The sequence below is a fragment of the Coenobita brevimanus genome, chromosome 105 (genome assembly GCF_032717465.1).
Source record: "Coenobita brevimanus isolate Jiangsu-jjx chromosome 105, ASM3271746v2, whole genome shotgun sequence".
Lineage (NCBI taxonomy): Eukaryota > Metazoa > Arthropoda > Malacostraca > Decapoda > Coenobitidae > Coenobita > Coenobita brevimanus.
Window position 1 is genome coordinate 23,389,086 of NC_137058.1, and position 26,669 is coordinate 23,415,754.

The following is a 26,669-nucleotide window of genomic DNA, read 5'->3' on the forward strand; positions in this document are numbered from 1 at the left end:
GCTATTGGAAAGCCTTACCACGATTATGGATACTCCGATAATAATGATGATGATGATGATTGCAGCCTGCTGATGGTGGATGCCATTCGGTGCCCCATTTGCAGAAAGTACCACCACAATGTGCAGCTCTCTGTGAACGTCTCTCTCCTTAGCCTTACGTCCTACACCGACTTCAAGGTAATGGGTCCACCCTTGGAACTCTTGATTGTCAGCTTTAGGGAACCCTGTTACAGTATAGCAGCCCCTGTGTATCCCTAGATCTGCACTCTGTTTTATCTTTAACAGTATTTTCACGCATGAAGGATCTGTAGGTATGCCAGGTATGTCTGTTTGCCATCGAGCCCATTTTTATTTGTTTTTCGAATGAGCATTAAATCATTATTTTTACTCAGTTATTATCCAGGCTTTCGTATTATTTCCCAACACTTTATGTGTACTAAGTGTTCAGAGTTCTTGAAACGTATTGCTCTCAACGACTGGATGTTTATGTTTGCTCTTGAGAGAGGTGGGAAAGTAATTTTCTACTCTTTCATATGTAACTGAATCTCCTGTTCTTTCCCTATTTGCTGTGAACACACTGCTCTGAAGGGTGAGCCTTTCCGCGGCAGGGAAAGGAGGAGGAGCATCAGCAACGGAGACTGTAACTTCGTCAAGGGGGACCAAACGTCTTTAATTCCCTTCGTCTTCTGCGTCCTGCAGGAAAGACCAAGGCCCATAGAACCAAGAGGTCAGCACGCCAGCGTGCTAACTTGGTACAGGTTGGCGCAGGAGGTGGGTCTAAAGTGGCGTGACGTCACAGAAAGGGAAGACTGAGGGTAGTACAAGTCAGCAGAGATCAGGCTAGGCATGTCAAGTACAGAGTACCTATCAGTGGGAACTCTTGTTTTCTGATGCGACATCTGTTAATGTAGAGTGCCCAATACTTGTGCAGTCTTTGGCTGCCACTCAGTATGTGTAAAAGGTGGCAATATTACTTCTCAAAGACGAGGAACTGAGGAGTAAATGGATTAATGTATGCAAACGACGAAATGATATGAGTCCTGCCACTTCGTATATATGCAGCGCCATTTTGAAGCTACAGCATACGAAAGAAGTCTTAAATATGAGTTACTAGGACTACCAGTACCTTCAGATCAAATAAGATTCAGACCCGGGGCCTTACCACCGCTTCGTTTACCTATCAGAACAGGCACAGAATGTTTATATAATAATAATAATAATAATAATAATAATAATAATAAATATGGAGAGACAATAGGTTGAAAGCTTCTTGGTTTGAGAGAGAGAGAGAGAGAGAGAGAGAGAGAAAGGGTAAATTATGGCTTTAACCATACCTCTAAAATAATTTATTATTTTCACACTGGTGCTGATGGTGGTTAGTAATATTATTATTACTTTAGTTTAAACATTATTATTATTATTATTATTATTATTATTATTATTACTATTACTATTATTTAATTTTTTTTTATCATTTTTACATGTATTTGTGCTATCCATTTTAATTTGAGAGAGAGAGAGAGAGAGAGAGAGAGAGAGAGAGAGAGAGAGGGGGAGGGAGGGAGAAAGAGAGGTTAAGTAAAGTATGGCCTTGACCTCACTCATAATCCTTCCAGTGTTACTATCATAATGTTTCAACACAATAAATGTTAATTTTGTCATTAAAATGAGCTGGCAGATACGTTGTTATCTTCCCTTCTTATGTTCTCAAGTAGTTAACGGAGAGTTAGAAAAACTTGGGCATTTCACACACACCCAATTCACGAATAATATACCTAATTGGCAACTGTTGGCAGTGATTCATCCTCTCTCTCTCTCTCTCTCTCTCTCTCTCTCTCTCTCTCTCTCTCTCTCTCATATATATATATATATATATATAACACATCAGTAAATTGGAAAATGTATTCCTTAATGACGATCTCCTGACAAGAACAATAATTTCACGATTATTCGTGATTATTAACCGCTTCATTTCAGCCATGATGACAGCAACAACGAACAGTAGGCGTGTGAAAAAAAGGTTTAGGTAATGTGAAAAAAAAAAGACGAGTAATGGAAAAATATTCAACAGTGGGGAGAGAGAGAGAGAGAGAGAGAGACGGTGACGTCTGGCCACTCGAGTCCTACCCGCTACGTCACGGCTTGCCAAACCCAAACCCCGCCTACATGCGTACTCTGGCTGCTGAGTTGACCTCTTGGTTTTATGGGCCTTGGGAAAGACCATGGTTGGCCTGGGGGGTGCGAGAGGAATCTTCGCACAGGGATGACTGTCCTCTGCGCCATTTTACACTGGAGAAAGTGATTCTCCGGCAGTCAATTCCTTCCTCCTTACACTTTGCAGGAGATTAATCCTGGGCTTTGTACTGTACACGATACTTTTGCCCAGTTTGCTATCACACATCACAAGCAGTAGATAAACACGTGAATTCGTTCAGTGTAACCCTTGCAATAAATAGAGCCACCTCACATGCACCACACTCAAAAATGAAGACAGAACTGTAACAAACAACGTGAACCATTTTGGATAAATGAAGAGGTGAGGAGAAGGGTAAGAACAAAGAAAGATCTAAATAAGAAAAGAAGAAACGTAAATATAGAGTTGGAAAGAAAAGAGTGGTACAATAAGTATATGGATCTGAAGAAGTAAGTTAAATGCATGGTAAAGGAAGAAATCTGCAAACATGAAGATAAAGTAACGCAAGAGATACAAAAAAGTAAAGACAGAGGAAAAAACATTTGGGTACACATCAGTTAACTAAGGAGAAAACATCAGAAAAATGAAACAGATTTAATACTACACGACAGTGACGAAAGAAAACATGCAAAATATGAAACAGTTAAAAACTGAAGACTATTGGAAGCAGTTCTGTATAAAAAATAAAAAAAATAAATAAATAAATAAAACTGTGTACGTACCTAACATGTGGAACCCTTAAACAAAAGAAAAAAAAGAACGGTACCAAGGCGCAGCAAACCCGTCTGCGGCAGTCATTTTAGTGCTGACATAAACACAACAGGATATCTAGTCACATATGTCGCATATCAAATTTGGAATAAATTAGGTGAAAGTTGACGATTTTATGCCCATCTGAAATTTTAGGCCCGACCCACCCGACATTGACCCTCCTACCGCTAACTAGGGGGTGACCTCCTGATGTAATGGGGCATTTTATTGGATACAGATTTGAAAGATGCGCCTTTAGGTTTTGGTTTCATGTAGATATGACGAATTTGAAAGGAGTTATGGCGAAACAACGATTTTTATCCCTAATCGTTCTTCTACATTTTTCTGGCCTATTGCCTGGGCTGTGGCCCAATTTGGCCCCAAATTGAATCAGGTGATGGGAACGTCATAGCCCATCATCCCTGTAATTTTAGTCAAAATGGCACCGGTAGTTTTCGCATAAAGTTGGTTACTGACAGACAAACAAACAGACAAACCAAGTGAAAACAATACCCGTCCACGAGCCCCTCCGGAGCAGGGTTGGGTAATAAGATAAATAATTCTACAACGCACCGAACTTAGTAGCCACTGAAGCTGACAAACCTTTCCCGAGAGTGCTGATTGACTATATAGACGTGGTACACCGAAACGATAAAAATATAACCCCAGTGACTGACTACGAGAGACAAAAGGCATACTAAAGAATAAAAAAGCTGCTGGAAAGATAGAATAAGCCTGAAATATATAAATCGTTAATGGTTAATGAAGTTTGCATAAGAAAGAGAACTGACTTATATAACCAGATACAAGAAAATGGAGAGATACCAGCAGAGTGGAAAACCTCACAGACAATATTGATAAAGAAAAAAAAAATCCAACTGTGTAAAATCTGAGACCCATTGTAATGACAAGCTACCCCATGAGATTTCCAATCATAAAACAAAAGATTGAAAGCCACGTAACAAACAGCAATGATATGCAAGAAACACAAGCTGGATTTTCAAAGGAGAGAAGGATAGAAAACAACCTTATGAATTTACCTTACTATATAGGAAAACGAGCATTAACAGTGGCCTCCACAGACTACAGCAAAGCCTTTGATTCTAAAACAAAGGGGCGCAGTAATAAAAATCTTTAAAGAATATGGAATATTTTTTTTTTTATGCGAGGAAGAAGGAACCAAAGGCCATGAGCCCGCAGTAACAGTTCCCTCCAAGAGAAAAACAAAATACAATAGAGAGCCAAATTCAAGATACGATCATTTTGAGATGCCTGGACACACTGCGTTTGAAAGACTGGAGATCATAGGCAGAAGGAAATACAGACAGAGGGAGACAGTTCCAGAGCTGACCTGTTGCATAAGTGAAAGACTGGGAGTAACGGTTTACTCTTGCATTAGAGAGTTGGACAGAAAAGGGATGAGAGTTTGCTGCCAGACGGGTGCTACACGCCCATCGTAGAGGTGGAGGAATGCAAGCAGACAGTTCAGAGGAGCAGTGACCATTAAAGTAGCGATAGAAAAGAGATAAAGATGCAACAGTGCGGCGAAGAGACAGAGGTTGAAAGGAGCCAGTAAGAGGAGGAGAGTTAATGAGACGAAAAGCCTTTGACTCCACCCTATTGAGAAGAGCTGTATGTGGGGAGCCTCCCCACACATGAGAGTTGTACTACACACAGGGGTGGATAAAACCCCTGTATAGAGTCAACAATTATGCAGGGGTAAAGAAAGAGCGGAGTCGGCTTAGCACACCCAATCTCTTGGAAGCAGATTTTACAAGAGGTGTAATATGATCTTTCCAAGATAAGTCCCGAGTAAATGAAACCCCAAGCATGTTCAAGGATGATGCAGGATTAAGCTGAATATTATTAAACATTAGTGGGTATACCTGTGGAAGATTTTGTCGGGTTGATAGGTGTAAGAACTGAGTCTTGGATGCATTAAAAATAACCATATTATTTTTACCCCAGTCAGAGATACGAGCCAAGTCAGACATTAGGTGTGCCATAGCCTCATCCCTTGTTTGTTGAAGTAACTGTTGAGATGGGCGTTGCGGGAACCAAATGGAAAGGTGAAGGGTGGAGTCATTAGCATATGAGTGGATAGGGTTAGATGTACAGCTTAGAAGATCACTGATGAATAAAAGGAAGAGAGTTGGTGATAGGACAGAGCCCTGAGGAACACCACTGTTGATAGATCTAGGAGAAGAACGATGGCCGTCTACAACAGCGGCTATAGAATGACCAGAAAGGAAGCTAGTGATGAAGGCACAGATAGAAGGATAGAAACCGTAGGAGGGCAGTTTGGAAATTAAAGATTTATGCCAGACTCGATCGAAAGCCTTTGAGATGTCAAGTGCAATGGCAAAGCTTTCACCAAAGTCCCGAAAGGAGGATGACCAGGAGTCTGAAAGGTAGGTGAGAAGATCGCCTGTGGAGCGTCCCTGACGGAATCCATACTGACGATCGGAAAGAAGGTTGTGATAAGAAAGATGCCTTAAAATATTTCTATTGAGAATTGACTCAAAAACTTTTGAAATACAGGACGTTAAAGCAATTGGACGATAGTTGGAATTGGACGATAGTTGGAGGGTTGGGAGTGGTCACCCTTCTTTGGGACTGGCTGAATGAGTACAAACTTCCAGCAAGAAGGAAAGGTACAAGTTGACAGACGAAGGCGAAAGAGTTTGCCTAGGCAGGGTGTAAGCACAGAAGCACAGTTCTTGAGAACAACAGGAGGGACTCCATCAGGCCCATATGCCTTGTTAGTACTGAGGCCAGTGATGGCAGAAAATGCATCAACTGAAGAAATTTTAATGTCAGCCATGAGGAAGTCAGAGGGGGGAAGTGATGGAGGAACAGCACCGGAATCGTCTAAGGTGGAATTGGAGGAGAAAGTCTGTGCAAAGAGATCTGCTTTATCAGTAGAAGAAATAGCTACAGAACCATCAGAGTAGAAAAGAGGAGGGAAGGATGATGAGGTAAAGTTGTTAGAAAGATTTTTGGCAAGGTGCCAGAAGGAGCGGGAAGAATTTGAGTTGGAGAGTTGAGAGCATTTAGTATGGATGAAATTATTTTTAGTAGAGCGAATAACAGACTTAGCACGATTCCGGGCAGAAACGTAAAGATGATGTGATTCAGGGGTGGGTTGGCTCCGTTACCTTTTATAGGCCCTCTCCTTGTTGAGGATAGCATTAGAACAAGCGTGATTAAACCAAGGCTTTCTTGCGTTAGTCAAAGGATATGAGAAAGGAATGTATGCTTCCATGCCCGAGAGAATAACCTCCGTAATGCGCAAGGCACACTCAGATGGCTCCCGGCCATGGAAGCAATAATCATTTCAGGGAAAATCAAAGAAGTACTGCCTGAGGGCCTCCCAGTTTGCGGCTCCAAAATGCCACAGACGACGTTTCCCTGGAGGGTCCACAGGCTGTACCGGAGTGATAGGACAGGTTAAGGTAATAAGGTTGTGATCGGAGGAGCCCAATGAAGAGAAAAGATTAACAGAGTAAGCAGAAGGATTAGTTGTGAGGAAGAGGTCAAGTATGTTGGAGCTATCTCCAAGGCGGTCAGGGATACGGGTAGGGTGCTGTACAAGCTGCTCTAGGTCATTAAGGATAGAAAAGATGTAGGCTTGTTCACCAGGTGGATCCGTGAAAGGAGAGGAGAGCCAAAGGTGGTGGTCAACATTTAAATCTCCTAGAATGGAGATTTCAGAGAAAGGAGAAATGGATAGAATGTGTTCCATCGTAGAAGTAAGATAGTCAAAGAATTTTTGATAGTCAGTAGAATTAGAGGATAAGTAAACAGCACAGATATATTTAGTCAGAGAATGACAGGAAAGCCGAAGCCAGAGTGTAGAGAATTCAGAAGAATCGAGTTCAGGAACACGAGAGCAAGATAAGTCGTTGCGTATATATACACAACAGCCACCTTTGGCTTTGAAATGAGTATAGAGAAAGTAGGAGGATACAGAAAAGGGTTTGCTGTCAGCTGCCTCAGACAGCTGAGTCTCCGTTAGAAAAAGAAGGTGAGGTTTAGAGGAGGAGAGGTGGTGCTCAACAGAGCGAAAGTTAGAGGAAAGGCCGCGAATGTTGCAGAAATGAAGAAGAGAGTCAGACAGTGGTTCCAGGCACCTCGAGTCGTCATCGGGAGATGGGCGGATGGAAAGAAAACTCGACGTGGTACAAGGCGTTAGCCTTGGGCTCAGGAGCGACTGATCCATGTCCAATTGATGTTCACATGGAACCCTTCTCCACATCGGTCTACAAGGGAGTCTCTCTCGATTAGTTGCTACTACCACCCAAAAATAGTTGACAATCTAAAAATAATCAATGAAAAGGACAAAACCTATGTAACATTACTGGGAGACAGAGACAGCAATATCAGTAACAAGTGGCCTAAGACAGCTGTGTACTGGATCCACAGCTCTACGTAAACTCATAACCTACCAAATACTCAGAGAAACAGAAAGCAGGAGCAGAGGCTTTCAAAATGATCAGATTAAAATAAACGCACTGTACTTTGTAGATGACGGGACACAACTCAGCCACTTCTTACAAGAAGCAAATAAATAAACTAATAAATATACTCACACAACCAAGTAAAGACTGAGGACTAGAAATCAAGAAAGAGCAAAATACTATAATAATAAAAAATACGGAGGATCAACCAGAACACACAGAAAACATTCATGTAACTTCAAGCTTCAAGTACCTGGACATACATATAATACCAGACATTATTTTACAGACTGCAAAAACCATGTGGTGGAAACAGCACATAAATGGCCAACCGAGCTAACTCTATAATGCTTCAAAACCGTAATACGTTACTGATCGCAGAGACTTTCAGGAAAAGTGTAGTACTACCTGCCATATTATATGGAACCAACGTAATACATGTGAATGAAATGAGATCAGGAAGCTACAACGGATTGAAAATCAAGTATATACCCAAATACTAGGAGCTCCCAGGTATGCCCAGGTGGCAACACAAAGGAGAAGTAGGATTCTTACTGATAAAATCAAGGTCAGTAGAAGGTAAGATACGATACCTTAAATCAGTATTTAAGGAGTGAAGATCAAAGAGTTAGAAACACCCTACTGAGCAGCGTAGTTGAAGAAATAAAAATAACAAGAAACTACAAGTGGATTAAAGGAGTGAACAGATATGTACAAGAAACAAATTTAAGCCATAGGGAAGTTGTAGACATGATGAAAGAAGACATACAGAAGAAAATTACAGACTGGGTCACGGAAAAAAAAAATGGAAAATGAAATTGACGGAGAAATCAGGTTTCAGAGTATACCAGACATGGAAAATATAATAAAAAATGAAAGCAAAATTTATGGCAAAACACGGGCATCAGTAACGTTATATAAAAGAGGAGCAACTATTCTGCCTCTAAATGACATAAACAGATTTACAGGAAAGAACACAACGAACTGTTTATGTGGAAGTGAAGTTGAGACACTAAAGCATTTCCAACTTTTTTGTCCAGAATATAAAAATGTATGTAATAATCAGTATACTTCTGACGGCCATATATAGAAAATACTGGAGATACAATTGGAAACTTTCTTTTTAGTGAAACAGATTTAGAAACAAAGAAATATCACGTGGATGAAAAAACAACCAAGACTAAGAAGAAGACAAACACAAAAGAGAAACCGATGTAAATGTGCTAATTCCCCGACATACTTCACGTCACGTCACACCAAACAACTTCCCCCACTCCTCAACCCCCATATACAGTTGTCTACCATATCTCGGCCCCGATGCACAAACATAACGTGTATTACAGACTTGTACTATACACACATACACCACCCTAAACATGCAAACTAAAGACCTTGCAAGTAAATGTTGATAGTCTTTACTGCAAAGAGCAGGAACTGAACAACTTTCCTAACAACCACAAAATAGACTCTGCACTCTTGCAAGAAGCAACCCTACTCATGGATTGCTACTATGAAGTGGTGGGCGGGCTTGAATGCTGCTTGGACTTATTAGGGACATACTAGGTAGGTGCAACCTGACTATACCTCATACCAATTAATCTGGCCAGGCATGTATGGCAACACTGTTCCCGCCGAGATTCTGATTGGCTGGAGGTGTTTGTTCGATTTCGTTGTTGCTTAAACCGATACACCCTTTATTATCAGATGTGATGCTGAGTTTGTCGACAGTACAATCGTCAAAAGCAATAAGAAATCCGTTATATACTTAACAACAATGAAATTTTCATAGGAAGATAGAGATATGAGCCAACAAAATATTATAACAGTCCAAGTAAAGGTCAGCATTCGAACAATTCCTTTATATCTCCAACACTTCGTAATATAACAGAAAATTAAGGAAACCTGCATAATCTAAGCGGTGGGTTAACACATTTAAATTATAAGATCAGTCCGTACCCTTAAATCGAGCCAAAACTTTGAATAATTATAAATTCTACTGAAAAGATGAGTTCTGTGGGGAGGGAGGTTTGAAAAAATCGCGAAAATCAAAGTAGGCTAAAGGAAAACTATTTCATTATATCTCCTCTATTATCACAGCACAGACTGATCCTAAAATTTCAGTGTGTTACACCAATGCTTAGATTATGCAGGTTTCCTTAATTTTCTGTTAAATTATGAAGTGTGGGAGATATAAAGGAATTGTTCGAATGCTGACCTTTACTTGGACTGTTATAATATTTTGTTGGCTCATATCTCTATCTTCCTATGAAAATTTCATTGTTGTTAAGTATATAACGGATTTCTTATTGCTTTTGACGATTGTACTGTCGACAAACTCAGAATCATATCTGATAATAGAGAGAGTATCGGTTTAAGCAACAACGAAATCGAACAAACACCTCCAGCCAATGAGAATCTCGGCAGGAACAGTGTTGTCATACATGCCTGGCCAGATTAATTGGTATGAGGTATAGTAAGGGCCTACTAGCAGCAGTCAGACTTACAGCACTCCCGTATGTCCTGAAACCCTCTTGAGCCAGATCCCCTACCAGAAAAGGTGGTAGGTCTTCTGGGGTAGAAAGGAGGAGGGCGCAAAGTAGGATGCCAAGGCCACTTTATCTTCCACGTCTCCCAAGACTCTCTTGGGCCAGAACCCAAACTGGAAAAAGCTGGAGTGGCCTTCCGAGAGTAGGGACGAGGAGGGGACGGAGGAGGTCGGCCAGGCTGCCTCATCCCCCACCTCCCCTGAGACCCTCGTAAGCTATAGTCTCAGTTGAAAAAATGGGTGTGGCTTTTCAAGAGTAGAAACAAGAACACAGAGGAGGTCGGAAGATACTTCATCCTCCATCTTTGCTGAGACCCTATTAAGACATAATCCCAGCCAGAAAAGGTGGCTGTGGTTCTTCAAGGATGGAGATGAGCCTATTCGCGAAGTGCTATGGCCAGTGCTGAGCAGGCTTAAGTGCTGCTGAGACTGAGCGGGGGGCCGTACTGCAAGGGCGTATTAGCAGCAGTCAGACTAAAAGCACTTTCCCAGTCTCTGGGAGGCAAACAGCACAGTTCAGTGCTGTTTACAAGCCCTGATAAATAAGAAGCGTTAGTGTCACAAAGGGCCTCTGGGGGTAAAACCAGCCGAAACCAAAAGAAAATGGCAAATAAAACAAGAAAAGTCTTTAAAATTGCTATGGCGTACCCCATATGCGATGTATAGGGATCTCGCCTGACTCCTGTGGGAAATGGGCAAAGGTTACCTGGTCATGGGCAGGCCCGCCTAAAAATGGTAGCCCAGGTGAAAGTGGGAACCCTAAATAATTCGAATGGGAAGGGAGTTGAACTGATCAAAGACAGGATATCATTATTTTTCAACATATACATTTCCTCACCACCTTCCACATTGTGCCAGCACAGTAAAACCTCATGCTCTCCGCATATGATTGAATGTTTGGCATCTAATTGTATCATTGCTTGGGACTTAAGCTTTAAAAACTCTGACTGATATGAACACAGCCAAAACAACAGACGAGGTCTTGACAGTGCAACACGACAGTTCTCAATGACCCCTTACAAAACACCTTTATTCAACAACAAGGAAACTGCCCCCCTCGTTCCCAGACGTAACATTCTGTTCACCCACAATGAAACATAACACTGCTTGACAAACAGTAACTGAACTCCTAATCACCTTAGGTTTGCACTCTGCACTGAGCGATCACATACTTCTTACGTAAACACCAAGAATACAAACTGGACTAAATTCACTGAAGAAACGGGAGAGCATTTCATTACACAGAACATATGAAATTTGAAAGCATCATACTTAATGCAGACAAGTACCACATCCTACTAGGCAATAGAAGACACTACAGTCCAAACTTTACACCAGGGCTCGCCCTCCTCATAAAACAGCACATCTCAAGGATAACTTCCCCTTCCCACACACACGACACTAATACAAGTCTCCAACAGTTAAACAAGAAAATTAACAGCAAAATCAGAACATATAAAACTGAAAACGGGAAGATAGCAACACCCTCTTTCTCGCAGATTTCTCTCTGCTTTTTAAAATAATAGTATCACCAAATCACAGACCTATACATCCATCACCCAGGCCGCCGTCACATCTAACACTCATCACATTCCTTCTTACAGAGAACAAGCAAACATACTAATGAACCACTATGCCAGCATCCAGCGGCATCAACTCCACGAGATCCGCACAATGTATACTTCTTACAGCAGAAGATATTTGTAAAACCTTTGATGCCAACCAACGATGCAAACTATAAGAGAATTCAGCAGCATAAACACTGAAAACAGCACCAAATGCTGGCTTGCAAACTACATATCAGACAGACGAGCACATTTAACATTCCAGGGCAAGTCATCATCAACACGAAACTTCTGTAATGGTGTTCCTCAGGCTTCCATTTTTTCACCTACCGTCTATAACCAATGCATGCATGATATTCCCACACTGCAACTGCTCACAAACATCGCTTCATACGTATACTCGTATGATATTATAATAATTACACACCATATTACAGGTACTACTTGCTCATTGCAACAAGACTCGACAAGATACAGACTGAAAAATTTGGTGAATGACCAACTGAATAGTTGCAATGGAAGAGATAGATAGATGGATAGTTATATCTATCTATCTATCTATATATATATATATATATATATATATATATATATATATATATATATATATATATATATATATATATATGAGAGAGAGAGAGAGAGAGAGAGAGCTCTTGGCTTCCCACAGAAGTGGATATATTTCCTGCAAAAAAAGAGACACCAAGGATTTTAGGAGATGATGGAAGACTAAGTTGTTTGTTGCTGATGGTGAGAGGATAGTCGTGTGGAAGATTGTGGAGGGGGACCTGTTGGCCTGACTCAGCTCTTCGTTAACCTTACTTAGTTTCTGATTATTTACATTGCTTTATTCGCCTCGGTGAAGCTTGGCTTTCATATGTGTGTGTGGGGGAGGGAGGGAGGGGGATGGTTGGGGCTTCTAAAATACAGCTTCTTTTGTTTGTTTTTTACCCATGATCCTTCAGCCTTCACTCTCTGGGCGTCATCATCCTGTGTGTGTGTGTGTGTGTGTGTGTGTGTGTGTGTGTGTGTGTGTGTATGTGTATGTGTGTGTGTGTATGTGTGTGTAAAAAGGCACACACACACACACACACACACACACACACACACACACACACACACACACACACACACACACACACACACACACACACACACACACACACACACACTTTACAATAAGATGAAATAGTTCACCTTCCTCCCCGCACCCCAAATGTTACGAAGAAGCGATATTATGAGTCATATTCCTGCTGACCAGGAATGACAGGCATGATGATGTTCTCTGAGACCGAGCCACCTAGTCAAGAGCTGTGTTGATACCGAGCCACCTAGTCAAGAGCTGTGTTGATACCGAGCCACCTAGTCAAGAGCTGTGTTGATACCGAGCCACCTAGTCAAGAGCTGTGTTGATACCGAGCCACCTAGTCAAGAGCTATGTTGATATATATATATATATATATATATATATATATATATATATATATATATATATACATATACATATATATATATATATATATATATATATATATATATATATATATATATATATATATATACATACATATATATATATATATATATATATATTTTTTTTTTTTTTTTTTCTCAGTGCAATGTATTAGGAGCTAAAGGCCAGGGGCCTGCAAACTGCTTCCTCCAAAAAAAAAAAAAAAAAAAAAAAAAAAAAAAAAAAAAAAAAAAACGGAGAGCCAAATTCAAGATCGCTTCATTTCAAGGTACCTGGACACACTGCGTTTGAAAGACTGGAGATCGTTGGCGGTAGGAAAAACAGACAGAGGAAGACATTTCCGGAGTTGACCTGTTGCATACATGAAGGACTGAGAGTAGCGGTTAACTGTTGCATTAGAGAGTTGGACAGAAAAGGGATGAGAGCTTGTTGCCAGATGGGTGCTACGTGCCCTCCGTACTGGTGGAGGGATGCAAGCAGACAGTTCGGAGGGGCAGTGACCACTGAAGTAGCGATAGAAAAGAATAAAGATGCAAAAGTGCGACGGAGAGACAGAGGCTGAAGGGAGCCAGTAAGAGGCAGATAGTTAATGAGATGAAAAACCTTTGAGCCCACCCTGTTGAGAAGAGCAAAGTGTGATGAGCCTCCCCACACAGAGTTGTACTCTACACACGGGCGAATAAAACTCGTGGATAAAGTCAGCAACTGTTCAGGGGTAAAGAAGGTACGAAGTCGGCTTAGCACACCCAATCTCTTGGAAGCAGATGTAAGAAGAGAGGTAATGTGTTCTTTTTAAGATAAATCCTGAGAGAACGAAACCCAAAGTATGTTTAAAGATGATGCAGGATTGAACTGGCTATTGTTAAAAATTAATGGGTACTCCTGTGGAAGATTTTGTCGGGTTGATAAGTGTAAGAACTGAGTTTTGGATGCATTAAAAACAACAAGGTTATTTTTACCCCAGTAAGAGATATGAGCCAAGTCAGACATTAGGTGTGCAATATCCTCATCCCCTGTTTGTTGAAGTAACTGCTGAGATGGACGCTGCGGAAAACGCGTGGTAAAGTGAAGTTTTTTTTTTTTTTTTTATGTGAGGAAGAAGGAACCAAAGGCAACGAGCCCGCAAAACTGGAGTCATTAGCGTATGAGTGGATTGGGTTAGATGTACAGCATAGGTCATTGATGAATAAAAGGAAGAGAGTTAGAGATAGGCCAGAGCCCTGAGGAACACCTCTATTTATAGATCTAGGAGAAGAATGGTGGCCATCTACAACAACAGCTATAGAATGACCTGAAAGGAGGCTAGAAATGAGGGCACAGATAGAAGGATAGAAACCATAGGAGCGTAGTTTGGATATTAAAGATTTATGCTAGACTCGCTCGAAAGCCTTTGAGATGTCACGTGCAATGGCAAGGCTTTTGCCAAAGTCCCGAAAGGTGGATGACCAGGAGTCTGAATGGTAGGTGAGATCACCAGTGGAGCGTCCCTTGCGGAACCCATACTGACGATCAGAAAGAAGGTTGCGATAGGAAAGATGCTTTAAATTATTTTTATTAAGAATATACCCGAAAACTATTGAAATACAAGATGTTAAAGCAATTGGGCAATAGTTAGAGGGCTTTGAATGGTCACCCTTCTTTGGGACTGGCTGAATGAGAGCAAACTTCCAGCAAGAAGGAAAGGTGCAAGTTGATAGACAAAGGTGAATGAGTTTACCTATGCAGGGTGTAAGCACAGAAGCACAGTTCTTGAGGACAACAGGGGGGACCCCCATCAGGCTAATATGCCTTGTCAGTACTGAAGCTGGTGATTGCAGAAACTTAATCAATTGAAGAAATTTTAATGTCGGCCATGAAGAAGTCAGAGGGGGAAGAGATGGTGGGACAGCGCTGGAATCATCTAAGGTGGAATTGGAGGAGAATGTCTGAGGTAAGAGATCTGCTTTATCAGTAGAGGAAATAGCCACAGAGCCATCAGAGTGGAAAAGAGGAGGGAGGATGATGAAGTAAAGGTGTTAGAAAGGTTTTTGGCAAGGTGTCAGAAGAAGCTGGAAGAATAAGAATGATGAGATTCAGGGAAGGGTTGGCTCCGATACCTTTCGTAGGCCTTCTCCTTGTTGTGGACAGCATCAGAACAAGCGTGATTAAACCATTTTTTTTTTTTTTTCATTTGTCAGTGGATAAGAGAAAGTAATGTATGCTTCCATGCCCGAGAGAATAATCCCCGTAATGTGCAAGGCACACTGAGATGGCTCTAGGCCATGAAAGCTATAATCATTCCAGGGAAAATCAAAGAAGTACTGACTGAGGGCCTTCCAATCAGCAGCTCCAAAGTGCCACAACCGACGTTTCTTTGAAGGGTCCACAGGCCACACTGGAGCGATAGGACAGGTTAAGGTGATAAGGTTATGATCAGACGAGCCCAGCTGTGAGGAAAGATTTATAGCATAAGCAGAAGGATTAGTTGTAACGAAGAGGTCATGTATGTTGGATCTCTCTCCAAGGCGGTCAGGGATACAAGCTGCTCTAGGTCATTAAGAATAGAAAAGGTGTAGGCTTGTTCACCGGGTGGATCAGTGAAAGGAGAGGAGAACCAACGGTGGTGGTGAACATTGATATCTCTTAGAATGGAAATTTCAGAGAAAGGATAAATAGATAGGATGTGTTCCATCTTAGAAGTAAGATAGTCAAAGAATTTTTCATAGTAAAATTAGAGGATAAGTAAACAGCACAGAAATATTTAGTCAGAGAATGATAGGAAAGACGAAGCCAGAGTGTAGAGAATTCAGAAGAATCAAGTTCAGGAACACGAGAGTATGATAAGTCGTTGGGTACATATACGCAAGAATCACCTTTGGCTTTGAAATGAGTATAGAGAAAGTAGGAGGATACAGAGAAGGGTTTGGTATCAGTTGCCTCAGACGGCTGAGTCTCAGTTAGGAAGAGAAGGTGACGTTTAGAGGGGGAGAGGTGATGCTCAACAGAGAAAGTTAGAGGAAAGGCCGCGAATATTGCAGAAATGAAGACGAAGTGAGTCACACAGTGGTTCCAGGCATCTCGCTGGGTCGTCACCGGGAGAGGGGCGGATGTTGGGGCGTTTATGGTCCCTCTCCCCCTGGATACTCCGAGGCTTGGTTCAGTGACGCCATTTTAGTTTAATTTTGAATAGGAAGTGTAGTGTGTAATGTGCTTGTAGTTTGGTGTTGACCGTTAGAGAAACTTGTATTGGAGAGCATGCTGGCTTACTCGCTGTGTTACTGAAACACTGAAAATGTTCAGCAAACGGGAATGGTCTGGAACTAGTCCCGAGGGCTGATGAAACGTGAGTTCCAGCTCTCCCTATCACCAGCTTTCCATCTACTTTGGGAGTACCGTCATGGTCGACTGGTGCTACAGTCTACTCCTGCCGAATTTTCTGGAACTGTTTAAGTACTACAATTCTTTCTACATAATTTAACAAAGTTTCGCTTGACAACGTTGATATAGTGCTACGTAAACATGAGAATCTTTTTAGTCAACTTTTGCATGAACTAAATTGTGATTCCGTCACTCCTGTGATTATCCTTGTGCCTGCCATGCCGCTGTCACCAAGAGACACTGTTTTGATGTTTGGTTCGTTTCAGGTTAGGCGGGCTAAGGGGATTTTTCGAGTTAGTCGCCGCTGACCAGGTGACGTACTTTCCCTCGTGACAATAGAAGGTAGTTCGTAAAAAGTGCTCCACTAGAAACTCACCGGATGTTATGTGTTGTGGACACGACACAGTGTACTGGTGTGTGAGTGGGTATGGCAGTATGAGGAGGAAATTAATAAATGATGCAAGGTAGATACTGATAACATTTAATGAGTCCTCTTCGCAACAAACGAGGAATCGCCGGCGAACTGGAAGAGAAACTTATGTATGGAACACACTGTATATTCCTGTCTGAGGCTGCGCCTCCAGGTGCCACTGCACGTCTGGGACCGGTGCCTCTTGAGTCACAACGTTGCGTCTAGCCACGGTGACAACTGGATTTGTGTACTTTACTATGTTATTTATGTTTGATCCCATTCTTTGTTCATCTTTGTTCAGTCAAGATATGCAGCCCATTCGCTTTATCGCTGGTTAAATTCTTGAACTGAAGGTCACATTTCTACCACTGAGAGGACGATGGCATATGCAAGGACTTAATTTCTGTGTCATTTATATAACAGCTGTGGACATTAGATGTGGGTAACTTACCTGCCACATTACAGATTGCATTCAGCTTGGAGATAAAAAATGTAAACAATTTCACAAATGACAAACAACAATAGAGGGGAAGCGCTTATCACCTTAACCTTCTGAGTTTTAAGAATATTGCCGCCGGCTTCTCTATGGCAGCAGTAGTCAACACGCAGATTTTGATGACTGGATACTTCCTAACACTTGCAGTATAATTAATTGTCAGCTTGAGAGGCTGTACATTCGAGTCAGATGACAATGGACAATCTAACATCTCTATGATGGCCTGTCTTCAGTTCTTAGTAATTTTTTTCCCTTTTCTCGCTGCTGCTTTTCATACTTTTACTCCCCTTTGTTCACCATTTCCATCCTTAGTTATTATTCTCCATTTTCATTTCAGTTTCTCTTTTTCTCTTAATTACTAGTTTTCTCTGGTTTTATCTTACCTCCTATTCTCGTCTTCACATTACCCAACTCTGCTTTACCTTCATCATGTCTCAATTTCTGAGCCATTGTTATCCGTGCTCACTGCTTCTTATATCACTTATAATCTTCATGTTATCGTCACTCACTAATCACCTTCCCCATTACTCTTTTCCTTTCCTCATTCCCTCATTCACACCTTGCCTTCCCTTTTTCCGTGTTTCATTTACTCTACTTTGTCTTCCCGTTTCATCTTCACTTTTTCCTCGTTCAGCATCCTTTTCTTTCTTCAGTTCGTCTTTCCTTACTCGTTTTCTTTTCTTCCATTCCTTTTGCAAGTTCTCTCCCATTCCTTCTTCCTTGACTCAGCGGTCCTACCAAAGTTTTTTTTTTTTTTTTATACTAGTTCTTCCCTTCCTCACCAATGCTCTATGCTTCATTTCATCTCTCTCTCTCTCTCTCTCTCTCTCTCTCTCTCTCTCTCTCTCTCTCTCTCTCTCTCTCTCTCTCTCTCTCTCTCTCTCTTCATTATTACCGTCATCCTTCTTTACTACTCCCATTCCAGTCATTACACCAGCATCAGCATCAACTACTTGCATCCAGTCACTGCAGGACGAAGGTCTCTCCAGGGTTTTTCCACTTAGACTTATTATCCACGTCTAAGAAGCATGAGATGTGTTAGACATGGCATGAACCCATTCATCACTCCACTTCAAGAGGTTTCCTGTAATGTGAATTAAATCGTCTGGTGGCTGCGGCAACGAAATAGAAGCAACTTTAGTAAATAAGAGGCTGGTCAGCCCATGTTGTATAATATAATCCTCCTTGATTTTTGGATGGCACTATAATGAAATTCGAAGATCATAATCAGTTGGCTAATGACGACTTTATAGCCGCCTCATTGCCAAAGATTCAACTATAGTCGTTTGTAGGTACTGTACCGTACCATGAGTATCATTACCAAAGATTCAACTATAGTCGTTTGTAGGTACTGTACCGTACCATGAGTATCATTACCAAAGATTCAACTATAGTCGTTTGTAGGCGCTGTGCTGTACCAAGAGTATCATTACCAAAGATTCAACTATAGTCGTTTGTAGGCACTGTGCTGTACCAAGAGTATCATTACCAAAGATTCAACTAGAGTACAGTAGTCTGTAAGTACTGTGCTGTACCAAGAGTATCATTACCAAAGATTCAACTAGAGTACAGTCGTCTGTAAGTACTGTGCTGTACCAAGAGTATCATTACCAAAGGTTCAACTAGAGTACAGTCGCCTGTAAGTACTGTGCTGTATCAAGAGTATCATACAAAAGACGTTATGCTGCTGCAGGCAATAATGGAGGCTTTTTCTAACCCAGCAATTCAAATCAAATCGTCCACAGAAAGGAAAAAATGAAAATTACATTGAAGGTTTAAATTTCCAGAAAGCCAAGAGTACGTGTGAGCAGGTTTATGCAGGTGAGTGTATTAAAAATGCAGCTGTGGATAACTTTGGGAACATAATAAAGTTTGTAGGTTGGCTTCAAGTTTTAGTCGTAAGGCAACGAGTTGGTGGTGACGGCAAATGGTGAGATGGAGGGTTCGTGGGGGTAGGGGCGTGGGGCACATGGGGAGGCGGGCAGGTGGGGTAGAAAGAGAAAAAGATGAAAGAGACTGATAAGGAGATGAGGAAATATATATGTGGAGAGAGAGAGAGAGAGAGACCTTACGGTTCTTAATGTTCATACAGTACTCAGATTACAGAAATGGAAAGGTAGACCATACAGTCACATTCTGATCCGAACCAGTGCATGCTTTCTGTTATTCATTTTCTAGTTATCAAGACGGAGAGGGAAATTTGTTTCATAACATAATTTTGCTCAACTGCAATTGAAATGTTCTGTACATTCACACGTATTGTGTGAGTGAACCATATGCTAATTATCACATATGTATAAAAAATCTGTAAACCCACGCCTGTGCACAGAAACACATAATTTCATATAATCGTATGTAAATACTTTGACACACACACATAAAAGCTGTCCTTCTACTACAGCAGACGGCGGCTGCCATACTAACAAAGATGGTGTGTTTCTGTGTCTGGTGCCAGCGTGTGTGACTGTGCAGGCCAGTTCAGCATTCACAAACTTTGCCACACAGTTGGCATGTCAAGTCCTGGCTTTTACACACACACACACACACACACACACACACACACACTCTCTCTCTCTCTCTCTCTCTCTCTCTCTCTCTCTCTCTCTCTCTCTCTCTCTCTCTCTCTCTCTCTCTCTGTATATATATATATATATATATATATATATATATATATATATATATATATATATATATATATATATATATATATATATATCATCATCATCATCATCATCATCGTCCATTGCAGTTCCACTGCAGAAGAAAGGCCTTCCCGCACCATCTCCACAAATTCCTTGACCGAGCCAGTCTCTGCCTACAAACTTATCTACCTCATCCCTCCACCTCCTGTCGGACCTTTTTCTGTTACGATTGAAAAATCTTCGAGTCCAGTCAGTCAGCCTATTGTTCCATCAGTTACCCTTTATTCTTGCTACATGACTTGCCCACATCCATTTCTGTTATTTTATAACGTCTATAATGTCTGACATTAGTCTGCTGTCACACTCAAATTGATTTTTTCCAGGTTTTCAAAAGATATTCCTAGCATTGACATTTCCATTGATCATTGAGAACGGATTAGTTGATTTTCCATCGTTTTCGTGAGCCTCCAGGTGTCACAACCGTACATCTTACCTGGAATTATACATTCGTTATTTAATTTTCCTTTCATACATGATGGCAAACTACTTTTCATGATGTCTCTATGTTTACCGAAACTTTTCCATCTAATTGTAATGTGTGTTTATTCGCCGTATTGGTCCTACGTTAGTTTTAGTATTTACCCAAAGTAATTGTACACATGGACATGTTCAAGAATTTTTTTGTTTATTTGGATGACGGTCTTTGTGTATTTCGATTAAATATTGCCATTACTCCGAGTCATGTTTAGGATACTCTGAGACTTTCTCTGTTTATGTCACTGAACATTTTTTGCAATGTCTGTGCTGTTTCTGGTATTAGGACAATATCATGTGCAAAGTAAATGGTTTAATTTTTTTCCAGGGTATTCTCCCAATCTAGCTCTCCGAAATACATTCAAGGCATGCTGTAAATAATTTTAGTGAAACACTATCTCCCTGACGCAAACCTTTCTCAGTCTTAATTTTTTCTGGGTCTGAATATAACTTGACTGTGGCCGTTTTACAATATTCTCATTTGCCCTTTGTTCAACAATGAATTTATAATTACTGTGTGCTCCACCGAGTCGAAAGCCATTTCATAATCGAGAAAAAACCACAGTGGTTTATTATATTCTGTAGTTTTCTCTGTTGTCTGATTCATTGTTTGTATATGATCAGCAGTCGATTACCCGCTTCGGAATCCTGCCTGCTCACGAGGTTGGTTTTCATTCAAATTTGTATTTATTCTCTTCGTAAGGACTAGTGAAGAGTTTGTAAATAACTGGAAAAAGCTAATGGGTTAATAGTTACTAAGATCTTTTGAGTCGCCTTTCTTGTAAAGCACAATAGCTGTTGCATTACGCCATGGGTTGGGAATTTTATATACAGAGTAAATAAGTGGAGGAGCCTGTTTTGTACTTCTACTTCTGCATCCGACAGTAAATCTGCTACTGTTCCATTTCCTCCCGGGGCCTTTCCTCTTTTCATACTTTTAAGAGAAATGATTACATCGTCTGCTGTTACCTCTGGTATTACACTTGTGTTAGTTGAAAAGCTAGCTATCGGTACTATTGTTTTTGATGCATGCAGGTCTTTGTAAAATTCTTCAACTCTCTTCGCCATCATCATCTCCCTTCATGGACTGACTTCACAATTTTTGTCTTTCAGTGATATAATTTGCAGCATTCCTAGCGCAATTTTGCTTCTAACCTCTTTCATACTTTTGCCTTTGTTGATGGTTTCTTTGATCTGTTCCATGTTTCTCTTTCGTTTTTCTTGTCTTTGTCCATTGTTGATAAGCTTTTTGATTCTACTCTTTCGATTTCACCTTTCTGTGTTTTCACTTTCATCTTTTATTATTTCATGAAGTTGTGGGTCATTTTTTAATATTTAATGGCTTTGGTTGTAATGGTGTTGTTCCCTACTACCTCTGCTGATTGCCTTAAGACTTTTGCTGGTCTGTCATTCAACTCATCAATATCACATTCAGCATAACTTAGGTAGTGTGAAATCTGTTCTTTATATCTATCTCAAAGGCAGCTTTATTTCTTGATCATCTCTCTCTCTCTCTCTCTCTACATATATATATATATATATATATATATATATATATATATATATATATAGGTACCCACAGTATGCGAGTATATGGGCGGCAGAGGAGGTTGCTTACTAGGAATTCGCTTACTCTGAATACATAAACTTATGGGAAAAATTACATATGGGCGGCATCTTCCTTCATGGGCAACCCTTGAGACTCCTTTCAGATCTAAGTATTGTACTGTACAGGGAAACTATCTAAGACGTATTACCTACGATAAAGTAAACCAACAAGATTATGGCTTTACTAAATCAACAAGGATATGGCTTAACTAAACCAACAAGAATATGGCTTAACTAAACCAACAAGAATATGGTTGCTTACCTTATCGCAAGAAAACAACATGCATGATAGAGGTAAGAAGATCCGAGGCAGGATGAGGCACCTAGTGTGCCTCTCCTACATCACCCACCACACCACCCAACACACCACCTTCCTCACCACTCTCGTCACTAGCACTTTCGACACTTTCACTACCTAATGTCCTCACTTCGTTCATAAACCCCTCAAAGTCTATTTCTGACACCTCAGACATCGCATCATCCTCTTGATCCTCACCAGGATATGGCTTTTCTGATGTTGAAGGGAGTAATTCCTCACTTTCTTCAAGCCGCAGGTAACGGGTGATGAGGGTTTGCTTCCGTCTGTTTACTTCCTGGTTGTGCTTGTCTGTGTAGTAGCGGAAGGTTCTGGCCAGTGAAGTCATCACCTCCTTCACTTGCAGCTGAGAGCGTTCAATGTCCTTGAATTCTTCCTTGAATTTATCAAGGGCACACAGTACCCAGCTGATCTCCATCACGGACACATCTTCACTCTCCATCACTGGTGTTGCTGGCTTTTCTGCTGCAATCTCCTGCTCTGCATCAGCTTCGTCCACTCGTTGCACGACTTCCTGGGGATTTTGCTCCACTGCTGCTGAATGTAAGCCCCTAATCTTCTCCAGTGTGACAGCCTCAAACCAGGGCACAGCTTGTGCAGTTGTGAGAATGGCTGCCTCAGCAGCGGCCAGGGACTGAAAGCTGCTTTCCGGTGTGATTTCACACAGGTGCGGCACGAGGAGGCGCCAAGCATGGTTAATTGTTGCAGCGGTTATATCTGCCCAAGAAGACAACAGGAAGGTGATGGCATCCTTGAGGTTGAATGACCGCCAAAAAGCCATAACAGTCTTATCAGGAGTTGAAGCGGTTGGTGGTGCATGTGCTGTGCGTGGAGCAGGTGAAGCGGATGAAGTGGATGGAGCGGGTGGCGAATCCAAATCATCTTCGGCGTCCATGACATCACTCCCAATGATGTCCAAGTCAAGGATTGCCTGCAGTTCCTCAGAGTTGTTGGTCTTACTGCAGAGGTGATTGTAGAGGCGCTGGTGGTGTAGTTGCAAGCAACTCCTGGTCTAGTAGTTGGATGAGAGAGGTCGTTCTGGGTAGCAAAAAAATGATCTTGCATTCCTTGCTGAGGTCTGCTAGCAGGATTGGATGACTAGGGGCATTGTCGAGGACAAGGAGCAGCTTGAAAGGGATGCCAAATTCCCGGGATTTAGCCTTGGTGTCAGGGATGAAGTGCCGCGGCAGCCACTCCGAATGCTGCTGCTCATCATCCAGTCATTGGAGTTGCTGTACCAGTCCATCCCGCTATCATCCACGCAGCGAAGATTCTTGTAACATCTGGGGTGTGCTGAGGTATGAACCACAGCAGGCCACAACTTGTGTGAGCCTGATAAGTTCACGGCGAATGTGACCGTTATCCTGCTCTTGTCAATTTTTCTCCCCCGGGCCTGGCGCTGATATTTACTGATATAAGTTGATTTCGGCATAGCCTTGTAGTATAGGGCCATTTCATCAGTACTGTAAATTTGGTCCCTACTGTAGCCACCCTTGTCGATTATCCTCTTTAGGATGGCTGGATAGTCCTTGGCTGCCATTTCATCCGCTGATGCACGGTCACCGTTGAGGCGAATGTGATGTTGCTCCTTCCTCTTCAGGAACCAGCTTAGCCATCCCATGGAGGCTTTGAATGGTTGCTTGACACCAAGCTTCAGAGCTGCAGCTTTGTAGAAAATCTTGGCCTGGTCCCTGATGTAGCGCTCGTTCAATGGAATTCCTTCCTTCTCTTTCCTCAGGATGTATGTTGCCATGTACCACTCCATGAGAATTATTGCCCGGTTGGTCAGCCTGCTTCTCCCGTCAAGTGCCGCCATCCCATACATCATAACAGTCTTCTTCATGGCCTCCCTGTTCGTCCATATTGTTCGTACCGTCGATTCCACCAAGCCGAGTTCCTTCCCAATGGCTGTGTTACCCTTCCTACTCTCCTTGCTCTTCATGACTTCCTTCTTCATGGCATGGGTGATGCACTTCTTCCTTCTCGAGAACGAGGCAGACATCCTGGCCTTCAAAACAATAGCCTCGAAGTAGACGAGAATGTAGCTATAACAGCGAGTGTACCCTTTGTGTGCGTGTTTCCTCTGGTAGGCCTCTCTCACCACCCTTCAAGCAGCGCATTGGGCATCACGTGATGAGTGCACATCGACGTCACAAGGTGGGCGGAGCATACAGTAGGCAACCGTTATCGCTTCTTGGGATGGTAATGTCGTGTGCTCAGGGTAATCCCAGATTTGGTCCACTCTTCGCTGCCATCTCGTTTACATGAGTTCAGTTTGCATACTATTAAAAAATACACTAAAATCCGGAAAAAAAATAAGTCCTTGCGTACAATGAGGATTGCGTACTCTGAACTCGTGGTCTGTGGGCACTTACTGTATATATATGTATCTATCTATATCTATATCTATCTATCTATCTATATATATATATATATATAAAGACGCATTGCATTTGGATGGATAGCTATCGGTATACATAGAGACATCATGAAACGTAGCATGCCAATAAGTATGAAACAAAAAGTATATAACAAATGTATAAATCCAGGTATGACGTACGGCAGTGAGACCTGGAAACTGATAAAATCGATGGAAAACCGACTAATCCATTCTTAAAGGGCAACGAAAAGGTGAGTGTTGGGAATATCTTTATAAGACAGAAAAAGATCAACGTGGGTGAGAGAGCAGACTAAAGTCAAAGACACTGTAGAAGTTATAGCAGAACAGAAATGGAGGTGGGCAGATCATGTAGCAAGAATGATAACCGATGGAGCAAGAGGCTGACTGACTGGACTCCAAGAGATAGTAAGCATAGCAGAAAAAGGCCAGACAAGAAGTGGAGAGATAAGATAGAGATGTTTGCAGCAAAAACAGCAGTGGTTGGCTCAGTCAAGGAATTCGTGGAGAAGGTTGGGGGAGGCCTTTGTTCACCTGTGGACTTTCAATGGCTGATGATGATTGATGATGATTATATATATATATATATATATATATATCCATTCATCATCTAATCCTACGTTGCCTCGTGAGGAGCGTAGAAGCCCGGGGCTAGGAAAGTTGGTCCTGGCATTTAAGATGAGAGTGACCGCCTTACTCATCCTTGAGTGGCATTACGTGAGGAATAAACTCCAATCACCCCTTGGATATAAACCTTCACCGGCTCAATCCGATTGGAGCACCTTTATTACCCACTAAACCACGAGGAGCCAAAATTTGGTTATATGGTTACCACCCAGCGTAGTAAATGGTTTCCTGGTGTACAGGAACTCATTTGGCTTGTCAGTCAATGCAGAATCACTCACAGGCAGAAGGAAGAGGAAAGAATGAAGGAAAGAAAGACACAAGAATATATATATATATATATATATATATATATATATATATATATATATATATGGGCATATGGAGAGAATGGATAATGAGCAATTGGTGAAAAAGATAACTAGATCTGATGTGAGAGGTGTAAGGCTGAGAGGAAGACCACGAATAGGATGGATGGACAGTGTGAAGAGAGCGATGAATGCGAGAGGGATGTCTGTTGAGCAAGGAAGAGTGGCTGTGCGTGACAGAAATAAATGGAGAGAAATTGTGAGTGAATAAGTGATGACGCAGCCCTGAGGGGATATTCTCCCGCATTTGGTCTGATCAGCTATTTCAGGTCAGGTGCGGGTAAGGGGATGAGTCTGTTATGATGTGGCATGGGTAAACCAGCTCTGCTGTCGGGCCCTGCTGCGGATGTCACTGATTGCATTGCACAGTTGACCCTTGTGCGGTGTGGTGCGGTGAGGATCTGTCCGTTCTCCCATTTGGGGCTAAGATGCGAATGAATGTGTTTGAATGGATGAGTAAATGGGGAGTGTATCGTCCTGTCTCGGCTACCTCCCTTTCCTTGGGGGAAGATATATATATATATATATATATATATATATATATATATATATATAATCAGTTACTTTGTATCGTCACCAAAACTGAATTTGTCTATGCATTTATGCATTCAACCGTTCTTTGGTTACTTACTCTATTTACTTTGTTGGTGACTGTCGTTACTGATCGTGTTGTTCTTGTCTTCTATAAAGAAGTCGATTTCGTTCTTTATTTCTCCATTTGGGGTCCTCCAGGTCCATACTGTCCTTGCTCTTTTGTGGAAGAATATTTTCATTATTCCCATGTTATACATTATAGCAAAATATATCACCTTTTCATCTCTGTGATTCCTCTCTCCTGCTCCAGATTTTCCCATACATGGTTCTTCATTGTAAGATTTGCCAACATTTCTCTGAAGTTCCCTATGAATATAATGTATCTGGTCTTC

The 26,669-nt window shown here is 41.5% G+C and overlaps 1 protein-coding gene across 1 annotated transcript in view; it reads left to right on the plus strand.

Annotated features, from left to right (window-relative positions):
* Positions 1-26,669, plus strand: part of LOC145416257 (uncharacterized) — a 54,854-nt gene that overhangs the window by 108 nt on the left and 28,077 nt on the right. The window contains exons 1-3 of the mRNA XM_080285257.1: positions 1-177; positions 10,041-10,160; positions 22,919-23,110. The exon at positions 1-177 is cut by the window's left edge and continues 108 nt beyond it. Coding sequence (XP_080141383.1) covers positions 1-177; positions 10,041-10,160; positions 22,919-23,110 — 489 coding nt within the window. The remainder of the gene's footprint in view (positions 178-10,040; positions 10,161-22,918; positions 23,111-26,669) is intronic.